This window comes from Leptinotarsa decemlineata, unplaced genomic scaffold, assembly GCF_025532065.1.
Source record: "Leptinotarsa decemlineata unplaced genomic scaffold, Ldec_3_MD MMD2_tig00000010_RagTag_RagTag, whole genome shotgun sequence".
In the NCBI taxonomy this organism is placed as follows: Eukaryota; Metazoa; Arthropoda; class Insecta; order Coleoptera; family Chrysomelidae; genus Leptinotarsa; species Leptinotarsa decemlineata.
In genome coordinates this window covers 1,007,811-1,029,327 of record NW_027412538.1, presented here as the reverse complement: position 1 = coordinate 1,029,327, position 21,517 = coordinate 1,007,811, and the positions used below count along the sequence as shown (strand labels likewise).

General features: G+C 32.1%; 3 protein-coding genes across 3 annotated transcripts in view; 1 reads left to right on the top strand and 2 right to left on the bottom strand.

The window, feature by feature from the left end:
• The window catches only part of Dhc64C (dynein heavy chain, cytoplasmic), a 50,957-nt gene extending 37,027 nt beyond the window's left edge, over positions 1 to 13,930 (bottom strand). Inside the window, exons 1-2 of the mRNA XM_074171218.1 lie at positions 13,510 to 13,930; positions 7,373 to 7,646 (exon numbers count right to left, since the gene is read on the bottom strand). Of these exons, the coding sequence (XP_074027319.1) occupies positions 7,373 to 7,646; positions 13,510 to 13,756 (521 nt within the window). The 5' untranslated portion in view covers positions 13,757 to 13,930. The remainder of the gene's footprint in view (positions 1 to 7,372; positions 7,647 to 13,509) is intronic.
• A 1,809-nt stretch (positions 13,931 to 15,739) lies between these two features.
• On the top strand, positions 15,740 to 17,037 carry Mat1 (CDK-activating kinase assembly factor). Its single transcript, XM_023159404.2, has one exon. The coding sequence runs from the start codon at positions 15,875 to 15,877 to the stop codon at positions 16,823 to 16,825; it is 951 nt and encodes a 316-aa protein (XP_023015172.1). The 5' UTR covers positions 15,740 to 15,874; the 3' UTR covers positions 16,826 to 17,037.
• A 2,573-nt stretch (positions 17,038 to 19,610) lies between these two features.
• On the bottom strand, positions 19,611 to 21,080 carry Ras64B (ras-like protein 2). The gene is made up of 4 exons (XM_023159405.2): positions 20,846 to 21,080; positions 20,578 to 20,665; positions 20,242 to 20,429; positions 19,611 to 19,930 (listed from the first exon to the last, which is right to left on the bottom strand). Exons 1-4 carry the CDS (start codon positions 20,954 to 20,956, stop codon positions 19,709 to 19,711), a joined length of 609 nt encoding a protein of 202 aa, XP_023015173.1. The 5' UTR covers positions 20,957 to 21,080; the 3' UTR covers positions 19,611 to 19,708.
• Positions 21,081 to 21,517: the final 437 nt, after the last annotated feature.

Here is a 21,517-nt window from a genome sequence, read left to right as displayed (position 1 = left end):
GCATAAAAAGTGCACACAGTATTGTTGTTATACCTTCTAGACATTGTTTAGATGTTCTTTTGTGGGTTTTAGCGGTATTTGATTGTATTAACTCATTTTATTAACAAAAGTAAAACACAAAATATGATCTTTACATTAAAAAACACTAATGATTACGAAAACTCATTGAAAAGTGCGAAATTCCTAGGTGTGTATCTTGATCCAAAATTGAAATTGGATGAACATATCAACTATACAGCAAAGAAATTACAAAAAAATTTATATGTACTTAGAAACTTATCAATATGTGTATCTAATGTGACACTACGAGTTGCATATTTTGCTTTATGTCATTCACTCATAACTTATGCCATTATTGCATGGGGGCACGCTGCGGAAAGGCATAGAATTTTCAGGTTACAAAGAAAGGCAATTAGAATTATAGATGGAGTTTATTATAAAGATGATTGTAGAACATCTTTTATAACACTGAGTATTTTAACATTCCCATCATTATACATATTAGAAAATTTACTCTATATAAAATCGCATATACCTCAATATGAATCATTTGAAAATAGACACGAATACGACACTAGAAATAAAAAAGATATTATCTTTAATACATGTCGCCTTAAAAAAGGCCAAAATGGAGTGAAGTACTGGGCTGTGAAATTTTATAATAAACTTCACGAGGAAACAAAAAAATTAACTACTAGCGAATTCAAACGTAAAATAAAAGAGTTTTTAGTATCTAAAGCTTACTACAGTATAGATGATTTTTTACAGGATGACCTTAGTATATAAATACACAAGACGAATCATGATGATATTTTTATATAGTATTCACCTTTAAATGTAGTTTCGTGAAATTATTTAAGATTGTTTTAGTGTGTAATTTTAATATAATGTTAATAAGCTTATTTTATGTTGTATCTTTGTTTGACTTGTGTGAATACTGTAAGTATATTAACACCAATAAAGTATCTATCTATCTATATCTATCTATTAAAATATAAATGTCAGTTTTAAGTCGTTGGAAAATCCAAATATGGACAAATCATAGTACCCAATTATGGAATATTCCATAATCGGTTCTTTTAAGTATCAGCTGATTAGATTATTGTGTTAATTATAAATTGAAAGTATTTTTTTATTTTTCATCAGAATGGCTGGCGCCGAAGTTACACCAGTGACAAGACATATTAAGGAGGGCCATTTCAGACACAGTAAACCATCTAAATATTCCAAACAAATAAAATAATTCCACCTAGTCATAAGCTCTGCCTGTAAAATTGATTCATGACTCACCCGGCACTGACGAGGAGCTAGTAACCGGTATGTCGGTGGTTATCTCGACCAAATGAAATTGATTTCAGCATTTCATTGCTTTCACTCAATTGCTTTCTTCCTTCCTTTGGAAGTTTAACACAATTTTTTTTTATAAAGATGAAGAAGTGAAAGCCAAAAAACTATTTCCTTAACGATGAAATCTTAATCTTTGATATATTAAAGTGTCAATTTCGTATTTCAATTTCAGATTTTTATCAGTATTCAAAAAATTGACATATTGGCATTATGCTGACGATACCCAATTGTATGTATATCTCTTAATCGAGAATCTATCCATTGCTGTGAGTGGATTGAATAATGATTTGCAATTTTTGTATGATATATCTATGGCACTCAAACTCAATAGAGAAGTCTTTTCTAATAGTTCTCGGACGTAAGAAAAAAAGTGAGAGTGCTAGTTCTGTAATCAATAAAAACTTAACAACGCAATACATATTCAAGAAACACTTTGTGAGATTGTCAGTAAGCAATTTCACAAAAACGCAACACATGTTTTGCTATAAAATAGCTTTTTCATATGTGTCTTTCGGTAAAGACAGCCCTGAAGAAGAAGCTATTGTATAGTGAAACACGTAATGCATTTCTGTTAAATTGTTTAGTGAAAATATATGGATTTTGTATCCAGTATCGGCCGATTCTATCACATATAATACAACAAAACACTTTCACAGGTCAATGAATGCAAAAATTTAGGGCTCTATTTTATAGAGGTATCGATTTTATAGAGGTATCAGTCATCTCTGTCAAACTTCCTACAATATTCTTAGACATCTGTTTCCTAATAAAGATATTCTTTCTTCTAAGTTAAGCTAAAATTATGCCAGTCCCTCATTTTCTCGAAACTGTCATACTGTATTTACGGTCGCGCTATCTCACAAATCGATTCAGTTCAACTCCAAAGGATTCAAAATCCGTGTCTTGACACTGATAGGTTCTTTGGTACTACATGTTTTACTTTTTTTTATAATATTTATCAATATTAGTTACAGTAGGTCGGTAGCCGGGAAGTTCGGCGTGAGTGCTTTGTTCACTCTCTCAATCGACAGATATGTGAGTCGATGGTTCAAAACCGCAGGCTGAAAGATTGATTTCCACTTGCTATCGTCCAACCCTTGATAGGTTTCACATGTTAATAGGTAAGACCTCGTTAGTCCTTATCAATCAATCAATACTTTATTGTCATGAAATCCTTAACAATAAGAGAAAAAATAAGTAAATAAAATAAAAAATAATTAGATTATCCGCATAAAATTCTTCCAAAGTATAATACGGGCGACTACACAGTAAGAAGTAAACAGCCTTTTTAAAATTATCTAATGTGTTAATTTCCCTTATAAAATCAGGTAAGTGATTGAACATCTTGCAACCATTATAAATAATAGAGTCTTTCACTAAAGTAGAGTTCGGCTTGGGTTAGTTAATACTGTTTTGCTTGCGTGTAGGATAGCGGTTAGCCATATTGAATTTATTCAGATGTTTTTTGATCAGACAGACTGTCTCTGCTATGAATATGGCAACAACAGTATGTAGTTTATGCAATACAAAAAGTGGTTTGCATGGTTCAAGCACCTTTGCTTTTGAAATGTATCTAATTGCTCTTTTTTGCGTAATCAGGATGCTTTTCATGACATTATTATTGCATACTCCCCAAAATGGGGAGCCGTATCTGAGATGGGATTCAATTACTGCATGGTATACTATTTTTGCAGCAGAGGATCCCAATTCCTGCGATATCATTTTTACAGCAAAACAGCCAGAGGCCAGTTTATTATTTAAATTCATTGCATGCTCTTCAAATTTCAAGTTATTTTCAATGAATAACCCAAGGAACTTAGTGCTGTTACGGCTCTCTATGTAACCTTTATCCAGTTCGATGTTACCAAGATCACACCTGAAGTATAATATATTGGTTTTTGAAACGTTGAGAGCAAGGAGGTTTGAGTCACACCAACTTTTTATTTTTTGCATATTTCAGTTTATTTTTCTTTCCAGGTCAATAGTATGTTTGTCATGCTATAGAATAGTGGTGTCATCTGCAAAATTTGTAAATTTACCCGAGATATCTATTCTCATCAAATCATTTATGTATAACAAAAAAAAGGGTGGGGCTCAGAATGGACCCTTGTGGTACACCACAGTTTACTATTACTTTATCAGAAACGGATGAAGTTTTAACTATTTGTGTGCGATTTTTTAGCTAGGATTCTATCCAATTGTATACAACTCCTCTGAAGCCATAATGGTATAGTTTAGCCAATAGTATTTGATGATCAACACAATCAAAAGCTTTGCTGAAGTCGCAGAACACGGCGGCTGCAGCCTCCCCGCAGTTGACATTTGTGTATATTTCTTGGAGAAATGAAAAGATGGCATCACTCGAGTTTTTTTTTCTGAAATCCATATTGATTTTGTGATATTATACTGTTTTTTTAAGAATTTTGTTATTCTAATTTTCACGATTTTTTCAATTATTTTTGCAAATGCGGGTATAAGAGAAATCGTCCTGAAATTTGCTGGGCTCATTTAAGGCACCACCTTTATGTACGGGAATTACAATGGCAGTTTTTAGGAAGTCAGAGAATATACCTCTCTGAAATTAATCATTTATCAGGGTGGTCAGGGTATGTAGCGTGTCTTCTGGCAGACTTTCAAGAACTCTTTCCGAAATTTCATCAATTCCATGCATTTTTTCATTTGTAATTAATGACATGACTTCTTTTAACTCACTCACATCCGTATCATAAAGTAAGATTGACTGAGAAATGGTAAAGTTGCCAAAGTATTTCATCGAGTCAGTATTTTTTGTTATACTCTGTGTTATTTTACTGGCAGCAGTGCAATAATACTCATTAAATTCGTTTGGTGTTAGAGTAGTATCTGATTTGCTAGTGTAGTTTTGGCCTCTTAGATCATTTATAATATTCCAGATGGTTTTGGATTTATTATCAGATTCATTAATTTTATTTTTGTAAAAACTTTCCTTAGCTAATTTAATAATTGTCCTGTAGATCCTTCGATACTTAGTGAAGTATGTGTAGAAAAAAGCTGCGTTAGTGTATTTTCTCATATAATCCAGGCATCTTAAATTTTTTGATGATGTTTTTATTCCAGCCGTCAACCATTGCTTTGTTTTACGCTTGCCCCGAAGTTTTTGTAAAGGGAAGGACTTATGGAAAAGTGTTACAAGATGTTCATGAAAAGATTGGAAAGGTTTCTCTACGTCTAGTATGTTATTCCACTGTAAAAAACTTGCTGATTCTCTGAATTTATCAAAATTCGCTTTGCTGTATATTCGCCCATACTTATGTACTTTTGGTTGAGTAAAGCAGATGTCAAATGAACTTAAAACCGCTTAGCTCGCACAAGTTTCGAATTCTGAGGGTTGTCGTTCGTAGGGGTGCGACAGCTGGTTAACGGAAAAACATTTTAAACATATTTAATATTAATTAGTAATCTTGATCAATATTATGCATTCTGCCCATAGGATCATTATTGTGTTCATTTCAAGATATCTAATTTCTTTTTAAATTATTAAATTTGTGATGGTATTGTGTTCAAGTAGTGTTTGAGTTGAAAAACAATTTTGCTGACACACCACCCTTTCTGTGGAAAAAAGTCGAATTACACAACACAACAAAGTTTTTGTTTCGGGGTTGAAATTAGATGATTTTAATGTATTTCCACGTGTTAAAACCGAAAGTGACCATAAAAATTATATAGTAGCTCTTGTTTTCAAGATATAGTATCATTATATTATATATATGTATATTGAGTTTTCAACAAATGAAATATTTCATCACCAACAGTTGGTACACATGTTTGTTTACATAACACCCCTCTCATCAGCTGTTCTTAAGTAGTAAACATAACCTATGTGAGTTTGTCAATTGTACGCACGTGGTTGCTATTGAAATTATCGTGTGAAGTTGATTTTTAAATTAATTTAAGTGCTGATCTGAAATGCCTCGAAAGTGTGTGAATTCTGTCGATAGCTTTTGCTATATATGTGGTGAAATAACATTTAAGGCTCCGAAACGTAAAATGACACCTATCGTTAAGACAGCCTATGAACATTATTTTGGTGTGAAAGTTGGAGACCAAGATAAATCATGGGCTCCTCATATATGTTGTAATTCTTGTTCCGTCATATTGCGAGAGTGGCTGAAAAATAAAAACCGGGCAATGGCTTTTGCAGTACCTATGGTTTGGCGTGAGCCTACCAATCATACAGACGACTGTTATTTCTGCTTAACTCCTCCCATTAAGCAAGGTTTATCTATGAAGAAAAGAGGAACGGTTAAATACCCTAATCTCCCATCTGCTCTTCGGCCTGTACCATACTCAGACAATTTGCCAGTCCCTTCTCCACCCCAAAACTATGAAATTTTAGAGGAAGGTGATGAAGACTGTTTAGAAGGAGCAACCCATCCTTCTACATCCTATGACCCTGATTTTGAGGTAAGCGATAGGTCTAGTGATCCGCACAGAATTAGTCAAGCAGAGTTGAGTGACCTTATAAGAGATCTTCGCTTGTCTAAGGAAAAGGCTGAGCTGTTAGGGTCAAGACTACAACAGTGGAATCTTCTAAAACATGATGTGAAAATATCTCAGTACAGACAGCGTCAAAAAGATTTGCTTCCTTTTTTTGAGAAAAAAGAAAACCTCGTAGTTTGTTCTGATGTTAATGGTTTGATGGACTGCTTGAATTTGGATCACACTCCATCTGAATGGAGACTGTTTATAGACTCTTCAAAACTAAGCTTAAAAGCTGTACTTCTGCATAATGGAAATCAGCTACCCTCTATTCCTATAGGTCATGCAGTTCACATGAAGGAAACGTATATAAATATGAAAACACTTCTCCAATCAATCAAATATGAACAACACAAGTGGCACATCTGTGGTGATCTGAAAGTCATTGCTATACTCCTAGGAATGCAATTAGGGTTCACCAAGTACTGTTGTTTTTTGTGTCTGTGGGACAGTCGGGATAGAAAATCTCACTATAAAAAAATGAACTGGCCTACACGAGACCTAAACCCTAATGAGAAAAATGTAATTTACGAGCCTCTTGTAGATCCTAAGGATGTTCTCCTTCCCCCATTACATATTAAGTTGGGACTAATGAAAAACTTTGTGAAGGCCATGGACCAGGAAGGACAAGCTTTTAAGTACTTGAGAGCAAAGTTTCCCAGGTTGAGTGATGCTAAAGTCAAAGAAGGCATCTTTATTGGGCCTCAAATCCGTGAAATCGTAAATGATCCTGCTTTTGACATGATTTTAACAGGAAATGAAAAAAGAGCCTGGGAAGCCTTTAAGGGGGTTGTACATGGGTTATTAGGTAACAAAAGAGATGATAACTTTACAGCATTGGTTAAAGAGCTTCTTCAAGCTTACCACCAACTTGGATGCAACATGTCCTTAAAAATTCATTTTCTTCACTCTCATCTTAATTTCTTCCCACAAAACTGTGGAGCTGTGAGTGACGAACATGGAGAAAGATTCCATCAAGACATTGCCTTAATGGAACAGAGATATCAGGGCCGTTGGAATGAAGCAATGCTTGCAGACTACTGCTGGTCTGTGTGTAGGGATGCTCCAGAAGTGTTTTATAAAAGACAAGCTAAACGAAAGCGATCTTACAATGAATCGGATGGACTTAATTGAAATTTGGTGGTACAAACTTCTTTTATTTGTCAAAACACTAAGAATAATGTTTTTTTTATTAATTTTGTACTTAAAATATTCTAAAAGAAACATAACAATATTGTTTTATGTACTTTCACTTTTCACGTATAGTATAACTACTCTTTAAGATTAAGTACTGTGTATCTCAAAAACCAGAGCTAATAAAAATTTTTCATTGTTATTTTCGTTTTTATCACCCCAAAATTAGTAGAAATTGACTAATTTAGTGTAGGAAACATTCAAAAAATATTTTTTTGTTGTGTTGTGTTATTATTGTGAAAAAACTCCAAATTCAATATTGTGAAAAATTTGATGAGTTGAAAAGACTTTTCATTCATCCACTTATACTTACCGGTCTGCTCTTCCTGACTCTTTAACATATGATTTGAAAAATGGAGCGACAGTTCTGCTAACATAGTCATGTAAAATTTCATATGGTGATCCTTCACTAAAATTCATCAGTCTAACCTGAGCTCTAATACTTTTGTCTGCTTCAACAACTGGACCTCTTTTGATGCATACCAGACTGGACATTTTGGAGTTGGAATAGTGAACCTCGTTGCTGACATAGTACATGACCGGTTCTTTTTCTTCTTCACCTTCGGGTGGCTGATCGCTGTCATCATCTGAACATAATTTAAATATGAAATACAACATGTAGTATATTTTGTTCGAAATTTATATAATAAATAGGAGAAATCAACTATACAGGACTGAGAATAAATTTACCTTTCTTTTATTGTTGGGAGAGGTAAAAGATTTGTATATTGTTTAAATAAGAACATTTTCAATATCAGAGCCTAATATCAATTGGTGCTTAATACAATATTCAGTGAAACATGTCCTACAATTGGTTGAACAAAGTAAAACTATATGTGCAACAATAAAGTAATGAAATGAAAAAAATGTAGAACATCATAAGATAGGCTATTTATGGTTTGAAAGAATATCAAAAAGTGAGGTTATTCTAGTTATCAAAAAGTTAAAATAGATAGAGTGCAAGTTTTATTTTGAATGTTGAGCAGTAACAGTATTCAAATAAATCTTGTGAACTATTTGATGTTAGTATTATTTTCTTCTGTGCTAGTATTGTGGTTCTGGTTGATTTCCGGGTTTTGCCATGGACTTCTTTGGTTACAATCTCCAAACGTTTCAACTGCGACAGCCATCTTCAGTGACGTGGTCGAAGTACTTTTCTTGACGTATCAACTGAAACTGATTGATACGTCAAGAAGAGTACTTCGACCACGCGACTGATGATGACTGACGCAGTTGCAACGTTTGGATATTGTAACCAAGGAAGATCACGGCAAAACCCGGAACCAACCAAAACAATGACACCAGCCGTTAAAGCCTATATTCCTATATTTAGTGTTGTAGTTTGTTATGATGTGATTTTGAATTATAGTTGAATTTACTTTTCCTCCACCAAGTTTGTATGTGTGCCTGTATGTATGTATTTTTTATTTACCTTGATTATTTGGAATGTATGATTATGTAAACTTTTTTGCTACTGTGTATTCTTTTTCTGCTGATATAGATGTTAATAATTTTTCAGAATTAGTTGAGTACGATATACCAGATTTATACGTGTCAGTGGAAGACATTTTCAATAAAATTTTCAATCTCAAAGACAAACTGAATTGTGGACCTGATGGCTTTCCCGAGTATTTTTTCAAAAAATGTATCTGTACCTTAACATATCCCATATCTCTTATTTTCAAGTGCTCATTAGATTCTAGTTCATTTCCTGACCTGTGGAAACATAGCTTTATCCGGCCTATTTTTAAATCTGGTGATAAACAAAATGTGGAAAATTATCGAAGTATCTGTAGTCCGTCTTCACTTGCAAAAATTTTTGATTCATTAGTTAGTGATCAGTTAAAATTTTATTGTAAGGAGCGTTTAATAAATAATCAACGTGGATTCTCACAATATAAATCTACTATTACCAACTTGATGACTTTTGAACACAAAATATTGGATGTTTTGGAAAGTAAAGGGCAAATGGATACAGTGTATACGGATTTTTCAAAAGCTTTTGATCGAGTAGACCACAATATCTTATTGAAAAAATTAAAGATATTTGGATTTTCTGACTCAGCTGTAACATGGCTCAGAAGTTTCTTATGTAATCGAACCCAACAAGTTAAAGTTGGAGGCGTTACATCGGTTATAATTCAGGTGTCATCAGGGGTACCTCAGGGTTCTCACTGCGCTCCTATGTTATTCAATATCTTTATTAACGACATTGTCGAATGTTTCCATCATACTGATTTTTTGATGTTCGCAGATGATCTCAAAGTTTTCATGCCAATAAGATCACTATATGATTCAACACTAATGCAAGATGACCTAGATAGATTGGTTACATGGTGGTCCGAGAATAATTTACAGTTGAATATCGCAAAATGCTGTTTTATAAGTTTTTACAAAAGAAATAAAAAATTTGATACTTCTTATGTAATTAATGGCCATGGATTATCTTATGTTTCGTCTGTGAAGGATCTGGGTGTTTTTTTTGATGAACAACTTCAATTTTTAGACCACTTGAACTATATTGTGGTAAAGGCGGCAAAATGTCTTGGATTTATTCTACGACATGGTAAACATCTGTCCCTTCAAATCTTAAGGATAGTTTACTTGTCTCTGGTAGTATCAATATTAGATTATGGCTCAATGATATGGTCTTCATTTTATGACAATCACAATCTTACCCTTGAAAGAGTTCAAAACAAATTCCTAAGATTTTGTGCTCATAGAATGAATATTACTGGAGTTTTTTCCCAACACCAAATCGTTATTTTTTACACCTCGACACGTGTTTCGATCACCAAGTGATCATCTTCAAGAAAAAACTCCAGTAATATTCATTACTACAACAAAGGTTCCAAACAGTACATCATAAGCTCATAGAATGAGTATACCTGTTATTGACCATGATTATAGCAACATTTCAGAAATCCTTAATCTCAATCTGTTGAGCAAAAGGAGGAAAAACTTTGATCTAATTTTCATATACAAGTTACTGAATGGCTTAATTGTTGCTCCTGAAATTTTAGAAAATATTAATTTCAATGTCCCAAACAGAATTCTAAGGTCCAGCGATTTGTTTCACTTACGGTTTCATTCTACAAATTATGGCTTACATAACCCTGTTGATCATACACTTCGACTTATTAATGAAAGAAAATTGGAAGTAACTGGTATATCTCTCAGCAAATTCAAAAACAATCTCTTAACTGCATGGTAGTATTATGATATGTATTTTATAATAACTTAAATTAATGTAATGTATGTAGTATATTACTTTATTATATAATTGTTAATTTTATTCTCAAATGGGGGTGATCCCGTAAAATAAATAAATAAATAATATTTTTGTTGAACACCTCCCGAGACTTCTTACTATCTATCTTACTATAAACATTAAGCATTATTTATACCTTTATTTTATGTTTTTAAGACTTCATTGTTAGCCATCTATTATATTGTCTTTATTATCCCAAGAAAAAATAAATGTTTATGAATAGGGATTAACTAAATCAACTAAAGAAACAAATTTAACAAAATAATGTAATATTGAATAAGAAAACACAAGTAATTAATATGAGCAGTGAACATTAAGTTGGTGACTAGGTATTGAGAACTGAAATTAAAATTCAAAAAAGTATAGATAATTGAATAAGAAATCACAAGTAGAATAATCAATATGAGCAAACAGTCAAATGTGAAATTGATGGATGTATCCGTTACTATGTGGTAGGAGATCATCGTGAAAAACAAGAATAAAAACTTCCTATGTCTTCATACTACATTTATTTGTAACTAACGTTACTGCAGTTTCATCCTACAATCCTTCATTTTCATGTTATCTATTGTATTCGTTTGAAAATTTCCTTGTGGGACAAAACTGCAATAACCTCAGTTACATTTAAAATGGTATAAAAACATAGGAGGTTTTAATTCTCAATCAAGTGTAAAAGTATCCATGTTAATTATAAAACATTTAGATGATTCTGGCAATATGAAAAATAATATAATCCTCTATTGTTAATTCAATTCAATAAATACTAGGAAATTTCTAGGGTAGAAAATAATAATTAACTCATTGTGTGTCAGAACAATAAGACTTATAAATAATATTGATTCATTAATGCTACAGTTTTACGTTTTTTCTCGTTAGTCCATGTTTAGCTAAGACAAACAAACTCGATGGCTTGCCCACTCGAGAGCATGCTACGTATAATTGTCCGTGTGAAAATCATGGTGTGCTCAAATACTAGCCACAAACGGACATTTTTTGGCCTTGGGCCATTGCAAATGCCAATCTAATTGGAAATTGCACACGTTTAAAATGAATTCGCACACTGTCGTTCGGTAGCCGGTCGGTTCGATGTGGGTGCTTTGTTCACTTACTCAAATCGACCGCCGTGTTGGTCGGTGATTCAAGCCCCAAGCTGAACGAAAGATTTTCACTTGCTATCGTCCAACCCGTGTTAGGGATCACACGTTAAAAGTTAAGACCTCTTTAGTCCTTAGCTCGCACAAGTTTTGACTTCTGAAGGTTGTCGTTCGTAGGGGTTTGACATCTGCTTAACGGAAAAACAGATTTTAAACAGATTTTTTTTCAACAGATTTGTAGGTATTATAGGGGTTTGAGGTATTAATATATTTTCACCTCGAAACTAGCCATTTAAAATGCTGACTTCGACAGCGTTTTTCATTCCTTTAAATCACAGAGCGATCGAACCTGCAGTTGTAAATTATGCAGTGGCATTCCTGCCAAATTCAATGAGTACAAAAACTCTGTTGGATAATCACAGTTTCGATGGTATCGCAAACAGTATCTACGCTCGATGGATTAACAATAATAGTGATCGAAAACTGTGTAGGGAGTGAGAGAAGACTTATTGTGTGAGAGAGAAAGGAGACCGACTTTGTTCTCATCCCTACTCCGTGCCGAATACTGAGTGAAGAGTGACACCAGTAGATGCCTGGCGGAAATAACTGATCTACGATCGAGATTAAAAATGATGAAATTTCTAAAATGGCTTTAAAAATTAGGGGTTGGTGATAGAAGGGTTAAAATTGAGGGTTATATGTATTTTTGGGTATTGCCTAATTTAGGTCCCAGTGCTTGCACAATGAATCTATAATAAAAATAAGAATGTTTAATAGCATAATTAAAATATTACCCAACCTAACCTAGTCTCTAATTGCTAGTACTAATATTAAAATAATGAATATTTGAAAGTTGAATCAAAGTGCGCCGGGACCTAGGCAATGTCCGTATTTGTGATGCACTGTTTGGAATCTTTGGTGTAGTAATTAATATTACTGGAGTTCTTTCCCAACACCTAACACGTGTTTCAATCACCAAGGGATCATCTTCAAGAGGGAGATTAAACATGTGTTAAACCATGTTAGGAATCACACGTTAAAAAATAAGACCTCGTTAGTCCTTAGCTTGCACAAGTTTCTCAACTTCTGAGAGTTGTCGTTCGTATGGGGGCGGCAGCTGATTAACGGAAAAACAGACAGATCATAAAAAAATAAAAACAAAAAATTTCGTCAAAAAAAATAGATTAAAACGTATTCTCAGACCTACCAAATACGAATACACATATAAAATTTCATAAGAATCGGTCAAACCGTTTTCAAGGAGTATGGCAACTAACTAACAATAATTTTGTTTGTCTACTGTTATGACTATGAATATTATTGGTTTCCATGAAATTTATGTTTGAAGTTTTTTATTTATTTGTTATTGAATGATTGAAATAATAAATTTTTTGTTTGTATAGTGCCTTCAAATCTAATAAATTTTTTATTTTGTACAAATTCACTGTAGGTTTTGAATACGATCATATCTATATGCATTTAATAGTTTTATTTTGTAAAGATTTCAAAGGTTTTCTTGTGGATTTATTGGTTGATCCCCAAATAGAAATAAAATAATGCAGTTATGAGTATATAACACTGAAATCAATATTTTTTTAAAATTCGAGAGGAATATAGTTCTTGATATTGAATAGAATACCAATGAGACACTTTTCTACAAATTATTTTTTTTTCTATTTACATGTCCAATTTTTTTCGAAAAGAAAGATAAAAGCTGTATAAGAATTTTTTCTCCCCACTTAGCTTACTATAGAATAAGGTTGAAACACATTTTTTACTACAGCACCTATTTCAGAACTGAAAAAATCATAAATGTTTAAAAGGTATTATATGAACCTCCCCTCGAAATTTAGCATGGATTTGGAATAATATGGATGAGCAACAGAATAAATGTGTTTATAACACTGATAGGACCTTTTTTTTTCAAATTAAAGTGAAACAAATCCTGCAAATTACGTCATCTGACAAATCAATTTATATCCACCGGCAATACTGTTACTGCTGCCAACAATATAACGATTTTTTATATTATTTCATTACAAATAAGTATTACTAGGTATGCAAATCAGATGAGTCATTCATTACCTTTTGATGAATTCCGTTGTATATACAAGGTTGTTACTTGCGGATCACTTATAAATTTTCTAATATATTCCTGGTTGACTTTATCATCAAGAGCCGTTACCAAATTTGTGGGTTCCGCTTGACCATCATCTTCCGGAAGGAGAACGGTTGCTGCTTTAAGAATGAAATTTGTGAATGCTGTAAAATCGACAAGTGCCACATTTTGCGTTTCGGAAGCCGACTCCGTCCCTTCTAACGAGTCCCCCATTCTGGGGATAAGTTTAGAGTTTATAACATTCACTAAAGAAGAAGGGAAAGAACTATGGAACCTCGCGTAACCGAAAAATATGCACAAAGACACACGACACGCAACTCAAGATGAATAAGAATAATAAAAAACAGGTCCAGATTTTTTTACCACACTTTGACAGATGGCTGACGTTTTATTGATTTGAAACTTAAAGGTAACTTTTCATGGATATCTCACTTCATTACGAATCACAAGGTTGCAGCTGCAGAGAATTTCAAGGACACCTATCGGGGTTTCTGAAGGCTCTTCAAAAAATGGTAATTTTTTATGTACTAGCGTCTGAAGGCAGCAAACGCCTGGAAGGTTTACTTCGAGCTCATGTTTTTTATAAAACAAAATTCGAATTAAACTAACCTTTCCAATCTGACTGAAACTACATGATAAAAAAAATTCAGATGAAACTAAAAGAGATTTCGTTTTTTAAAAATGTGTCAAGAACGTGACATTGTTCAAAATTAAAATTTTTATTTGAAAAATGTTTTCTAACTATGTGAGTCAATATAATTATAGAATAATAATTATAGAATTTCATAATACATTTCAATTAAAAAATGTTTCACTGCAGGGTAACTTCCTTAGTTATTGGTAACTGGTATATGTGCACCAAATGAAATATGGAAGTGTCGTATTAATTGACAATCTTAAAATCACATGGAAAGACTGCTGCCTCAAGAATCTCAAATATTTTACTTGGTTTACATTGGGTATAACTTGATTATATCTAACAATAGTTTTTTTTAATTTATACGGCTTTTATAAGATAATTATATAAAAATCTGGAGAAAATGTATTTTTTCCAAAGTTGGTCACTCTGCTTTTTTGTCATTAGTGTCGGTTGATAAATAAATTGTTCACGTCGTTAACTTCTTTAAATCTCGAGAATGCTAATGAGAAATTAATATAATGGAAACAGCAGATAAAACTCAGAACGTGACAATATAAACTTCAACTACACATGACAACAGTTACAATGATAAATACGCATAGTAGTTAACACAAAAAAACTACATGTGCTGCTGACAAAAACATTATTGGTATGGAAAATGAAATGGATACAATGAAAATTAGCAAATTAAACTCAAAATTGAAAATAAAAACATCTAAAGATGTCAGGTGACACTAATGACAGATACATAAAGTATTCAACTCAGATTCAACATAAAAAACATACGTGTCCTTCAAATGAAATCCGAAACTATGAGTTTCAAGTTTCAATTATAAATAGGATACACCTACCTGATAAATTTCAATATGAAAAACAGGGAGTACTTGTATCAAAATTGTCATTTCTCATGGAATCAAATGGTGCCAATATTAATAAAATTCAAAAAAACTTTCATTGTATATAGTTAACTATTAAAAGCGATATGATGAAAGAAATATTTTCACAAATATATTACATGATGCTTCATCTGAAACGAGTCAAATAATCTAAATTTGAGAGGTAATAATTTTTCATATAATTTTGATGTTGATTCGTACGGCACTCCCATATTCGTATCCGATATGGCCTATAGTGGAAAGATAATTTAGTTTTTTATGGCTCCTTCAAGTTTCTATAGGTGGCGTTTCCTTGTTTCCATAAGGAATAAGTTCATCGATCATGATTTATGCGTTCATAACTATGAGTCCACCAATTGATACGAAAAAGGTATCTATTTATTTTTTTATAGTTCATAAAATGCTGAAAAGTTTTTACCAAATACGTTTTAAAGATGAAAAAAATAAAGCTGGGAAATTATTACTTGCACAAATTTGATTCTAATTGGAGTTAGATAAAATAGAAAAGTTTGTTTTTATTATTGATTTTGACATCTAACACGAATTGAATCATTCCATTCTGGCGAATATTATTATTGACGTCACTACGAATCGGTTTTGCATACGTTCGAATATGATCAAACGTCAGAATCAGAATACACCTCTGGTTTATGGTGTGAGTTTGTGGTTATGTCATATGTTTTGATTGAGGTCAATCATTATTTGTCATTATTGCCGCCGAAATGAATTAGAAAGATCTATAAGAAACACAATAAATTATTATTTGTTGAAGTCTTTTCTATTGAAACGGTCACAATGGAGGATTTCATTTGTCCGAGATGCAGGACGTCCAAATTTCAAAATCCTTCTTTGAAAATGATGGTGAATGTATGTGGACATGGGTTATGTGAAAGTTGTGTAGATCTTCTATTCTTGAAAGGTGCTGGTTCTTGCCCAGAATGCAGAATACCTCTACGCAGAAACAATTTCAGAATTCAGTTATTTGAAGATTCAACTGTAGAAAAAGAAGTAGATATAAGAAAAAGGGTGTTGCGGGATTATAATAAAAAGGAGGATGACTTTAACTCTCTCGCCGATTACAATAATTACCTTGAAGAGGTTGAAACCATAATTTATAATTTATCAAATGATATAGATGTAGCCAATACCAATAAGAAAATTGAACAGTACAAAAGGGACAACAGGGAGCAAATTATGAAAAGCAAAGGAAAATTGGGAAGAGATGAATATGAATTGGAAGAGATGTTAGAAATTGAGAAACAAATGGAGGAAGAACGAAAGAAAGAGATTCTTGCGCAAGAACTAGAAGCTAAGAAAAAGAAAATACGAGAGAAAGAAGCTCTTATAGATGAGCTCATGTTTTCGAATGCAGATGCCAAAAATATTGTTGATACTTTTGCACAGCAAGTACAGCAATTGAAAGAAGAAGAAATGAGAAAACCTGTGGTGAAGGCCACTCAGTTTTCAACAGGGATACAATTTGGAAGGCAACCCCAAACATCCTTTTTACCAGTACCAGCAGACGATGGCCCTTTGTACCATTACAAATCTACTACATTTATCACTGATGGACCAAGACCTCCTAGTGATACAGACATTATTGAAAAAGGTTTTCTTGATAATGTTAGGGCTGAAACAGAACAGGAAAGAGCTGGTGGCTTTCAGTCAAACATAGCTTGTAAACGAGCATTACAAGATGCCATGATGGGACTTTTTCACTCTAAAAAACCATCTTCAGTGCACTGAATATGAGTTAATGTAATAATAGCAGTGATACATTTTTGTTGATTATAAACTTATACTGAATCATGGATTATCACCTTAAAAAATCTAATTTCTTCATGTGAAGATGCCTGATTTCAGAAACTACACATAAAATATTAATAAAAAATAGATGAAGTCTTTGAATTGCAAAAGTATTTATCAGGAGAGGAAAAAATACAATTAAAGTAGTAAAACATTGTTTCAATTATTTATTATATATTTATGTTTCAAGCTCACATTTTGGATACATTCCTTACTTAAATGTACGACAATCAATATACATTTCTGAAAAATGTTAGGAAATTCTCAATTAGTATTCATATAAGCTTAATTTATTTTTAAATGTATTAATTGACACTATTCAGTTATTAAACCAAACTGCCTAACTTGAATCTGGCAGTGATGAATATCTTGGAAAAGTAAATTGTAAGATAATTTGTGACAAGACTAGATGAGATATTTTCCAAGTCTATCAAATAAAATTAGTACAGTATCAACACGTTGGCCGCCGTCTTGGTCTATTTGACAGATACAAAAGTCTCGCTCAGCCCATAGAAGACAATTTGACCGGGAACTTTCTCATGACCAGAGTGCAGCATTGGTCAATATGACTGACAGTTGATCGCATCTTCCAAGCTCAGTCTGTCGAGCTTAAAGATTGCAGTAGTCCAGTTTTTAGGATTCAATTTTTATATTTGAAAAATACAGAAGACTTTCCCTTTAATTCATATTACTTCACTAACGACCACCATAAACAATTAACTAACTTTTGAGTGTCAATATCTAGACAATTGTTCATACGTTCTAATTAGAATGGTGACAGCGTACAGGTGAGTACTATGTCAAATATTCAAATACACTGGCTCGGTCTATATAACAAGAAATTTTTTGGCAATTTTAGTATAAATAAGTGAATTAAGAAACACTTAGCTTCTTCAGGCGTACCTATAGTATATAGATATTGTATAGCGAAACACTTAATGCGTTTTTGTAAAACTGTTTGATGAAAATAAAGTTTCTTGAATACGTTATGGATTTTTATCAAGTATCGGCCGATTCCATCACATATATAAATAAGGAAGTATGAAAAGTGTAGATGAGACATTACTGCTCTTATAAAAGTATCTCTGCGCACCTTGACCCGAGGGGTAAAATTTTTGACTTGTGTGGCGAAACCCATATTACGGCGGGCAACGTGTTGAGTAGTTTTATTATTTCTAGTTGTGCTTGTCAACATAAGCGATAACAAATGATAGAATAAATAAATTTATTGTAAAAATGGAGCAAATAAGGCTGACTTATGTAAAATATGAAATGATACCAGGAGTATCAAATTTTAAGTATTCATCATCAGTAACCTAAAATCAACAAATTTGAGGTATTTTTATGGTCCATAACATATTTGCATAAGTAAGCAGTTATATGATCATTCAAATTACGTAATGTCTTGATATATGTAAATATTCATAATATAGATACCAGTATGTATATATAAACATTCAAAATAAATACACATGTTCTTGTATAAAACTTTGTCAAAAAATACTAAATATTTTTTAGAATTCACAAAATTAGTTGAGAAAAGTTGTTTACCTCTCTGTAAATTGTTTTTCATTCCTTGAGAACTTTATCATGCATATTCATCTCATTTACGATGATTTTTTTGTTCTGGGTCAAGTTATTGAACTCAAGATGAGCTGTACACAAAAATTTTAATCTCTGTTTGCTACTAACACTAGCCACCATATTTCTAAATTCTACAAAAATATAATTTATATAAAAATAAAATCGATATTCTTGCACTGAGAAAATTTTCAAATATGTAAGTATATACATTAAAAAAAATATTCATTTGAAATATATACTAATTATGTGATGCCTAAATATTTGCTAACTTTGAAGTTTAGATAAAAAATAATGAAATATTGGGGTCATAGGACCAAATAATTGAAAGTTTTCTCTTGACTGTTGAGTAGTAAACCTTCAACTGAGCCAATTACTAAACATACCTGCAATGAGCTGTCATCAGATAATCAAGAAAAATAATGTTGGAAAATTGACTTTCTAATGCTCTATCATTAAACAAAAAATGTGAGAAACTTCCAAAGAAAGTAAAAAAATAAGTACAATAAAAACTCTTTATGAAGATATGTAGATCAGCACATACGTTTATTTCAGATACTTTCATAAGAACACTATTACATGAATTATTTACCTTTTTCCCAATAAATTTTTCTCCAAATATTAGTTCATAAGAATGAAACAGATATCACTCATAGGAAAGCTACACAACGTAATAAAAGAAAGAGTTTTGATAAAATGACAATGTTCATATGAAAGTAATTGTGAGGGTTATTTCCTTGTATCTGAAAGAAAACTTTCGCCATGCTCTGCATACCTTCATAAAGAGTTTTTATTGTAGTTATTTTATTCCTTCCTTTCTTTGGAAGTTCTTCACATTCATTGTTTAAAGATGTAGAAATAGAAATCCAAAAAGCTTTTTTCCCCAAAAACTAATCTTTCCTAAAAATATTTCCTTCTCAATAAAGCAAAAATATGTCAATTAAAACAATATAAACCAATAAAAAAAATCACATGGATATTGGTAAAGGTATGAATTATAGATTGATTTGCATTGTAAATGAAAGTGCATATCAATTGAGGGACAATACCTACATAAAAATGGAAGACAAGTGGTTAAAATAACTGAAAGTAATTGATGGCACATGCAATGAAACTCAATAATGCAAACATAAAATAATTAAAATGTATCTTAAAAATATTATTTTTTCTGTGTCCTTAAAAATCACAAAAATTGCCCTCAAGAAAAATGTGATGTATAAGCCTATAATCCCAAAATATAAATTAAAGCACACAGCACTTTTTGTTATTCCTTTTGATGTAGCTGGGTTTCAGAGGTGGTCTTTCGGAGAGCTGAAATTTTCTAACAACTCGTACCAATTCATAAAAAGCATTGTCGACGTTCATTCTCATCTTTGCACTACATTCTATATAAGGTATTTTAAGCTGCCTAGCTAATTGTTGAGCTTCCTCTTGCCAAACTGCTCTTTGATGTTCAAGGTCAACCTAAATAAAAATCCGAGTGATATGAGTTAATGTCACCAGCATTATGTGAAATATATTTTCGAAAAACTATTCTAAATGAAAAGAGATGTGCTCCAAGATGGAAATGCCTAGAGAAAAATTAATAAGAAACTGGGATAACCAAAAATATAAGATAACTAAAAACAAGGAAATTATATTTAATTCAAAGTACTAATAATTATAATGACTTTCATCAAAGCTAGGGTGAATAAAAATAAAGATCTAGAAACAAAATGATTTCACCTTTCAATTATTAATATGAAGGTAAATGTTCCATGCAAAATTCTATTTACCTTGTTTCCAACCATAAGCATGGGAAATTCATCTCTGTCTTTAACTCTCAAAATTTGCCTGTGAAACTTATAAATCTCATCAAAACTTGATCTTTCTGTTACAGAAAATACTAGTAGAAATCCTTCACCTGATCTCATATACTGTTCTCTCATTGCACTGAATTCTTCTTGACCAGCAGTATCCAAAACTGAAACGAATAGGTAGGTATATTAATTTATAACCATGAATTTTATCAAATGAATTTATCCAAAACAGGGTCTGTGTCAGTACACAACTTATAATTTTATTTATAGAAAAATAAACTCAATAATCAACAATTTCTTATTAATACTCACTATCTAATTTGGCAGGTATGTCATCTATTACACATTGTTTAGTATAAGAATCTTCAATAGTGGGATCATAATCAGTCACAAAATAGCTCTGAAAAAATAAATAAAAATATATATTGTGTAGGCTACTTACAAGGTTATGAACTGAATTTAGCTTGCCATATAAAGACATCAAAAACACCGTTATAGGATTGCGAATAAAAAGAAATAGTAGTTTTTAAACAAATTTGGAAAAAACAATTTGATGAATTACACATAAACAACAATTCACCTGTATAAATTGCAAAGTTATAGCAGATTTTCCGACACCACCTCCACCTACGATAACTAATTTGTAAGTTTGGTAGTTAGGAGCTCTATCTCTATCGTTGATTTTGGACATTTTACATAAAAAAAACAATTTCTAGCTGAATTTACTATTTGAAAATCAGAAACATAAATTACACAATGCAATTTTCAACTATACTTCGAGTTACACCTACTGTCACTAGTGTCACTGTCACTAGTCAATAATACAATCATTAGTCACAGTAGTCACTACCAGTATTGCCATTTCAATAAAGTTGTTTTGAGAGAGGTTAATATCTAAAAAGCGCGAAACAGATTTAAAAGCGCGAAACATACATTCGGTGCATATAATTTTACGGAATGTAATTCAGTGAACAAAGTAACAAAAAATAAACTAATAAATCAAATTATCATGCATGGTGTGTAGGTTTTCACTGCCCCTTTCTGGCAAAATATTTGTTGTTTTCTGGTTCATTATCAGGTTTTTGGGCTTGTCGTTTTGTTTAAAACTGGGGCACACATTATCAAAGGTAATGCGGCAATGCAACAAATTACATATGTTTTACTGTTTTGTTCAATTTCCTGGCTTTGAAACTTTCCTACGAAGGCATAGAAAGATCATTTTTGGAAAAAAAAATATAGGTATAGCACCAAT

Coding starts and splice junctions, on each gene's coding strand:
- Ras64B (XM_023159405.2), bottom strand. CDS start 20,956: ATGTCCAAAATCAACGATAGAGATAGAGCTCCTAACTACCAAACTTAC. Junction 20,666..20,845: donor TAACTTTGCAATTTATACAG/GTGAATTGTTGT, acceptor TTATTTTTTCAG/AGCTATTTTGTGACTGATTA. Junction 19,931..20,241: donor TGCTTATGGTTGGAAACAAG/GTAAATAGAATT, acceptor ATTTTTATTTAG/GTTGACCTTGAACATCAAAG.
- Mat1 (XM_023159404.2), top strand. CDS start 15,875: ATGGAGGATTTCATTTGTCCGAGATGCAGGACGTCCAAATTTCAAAAT.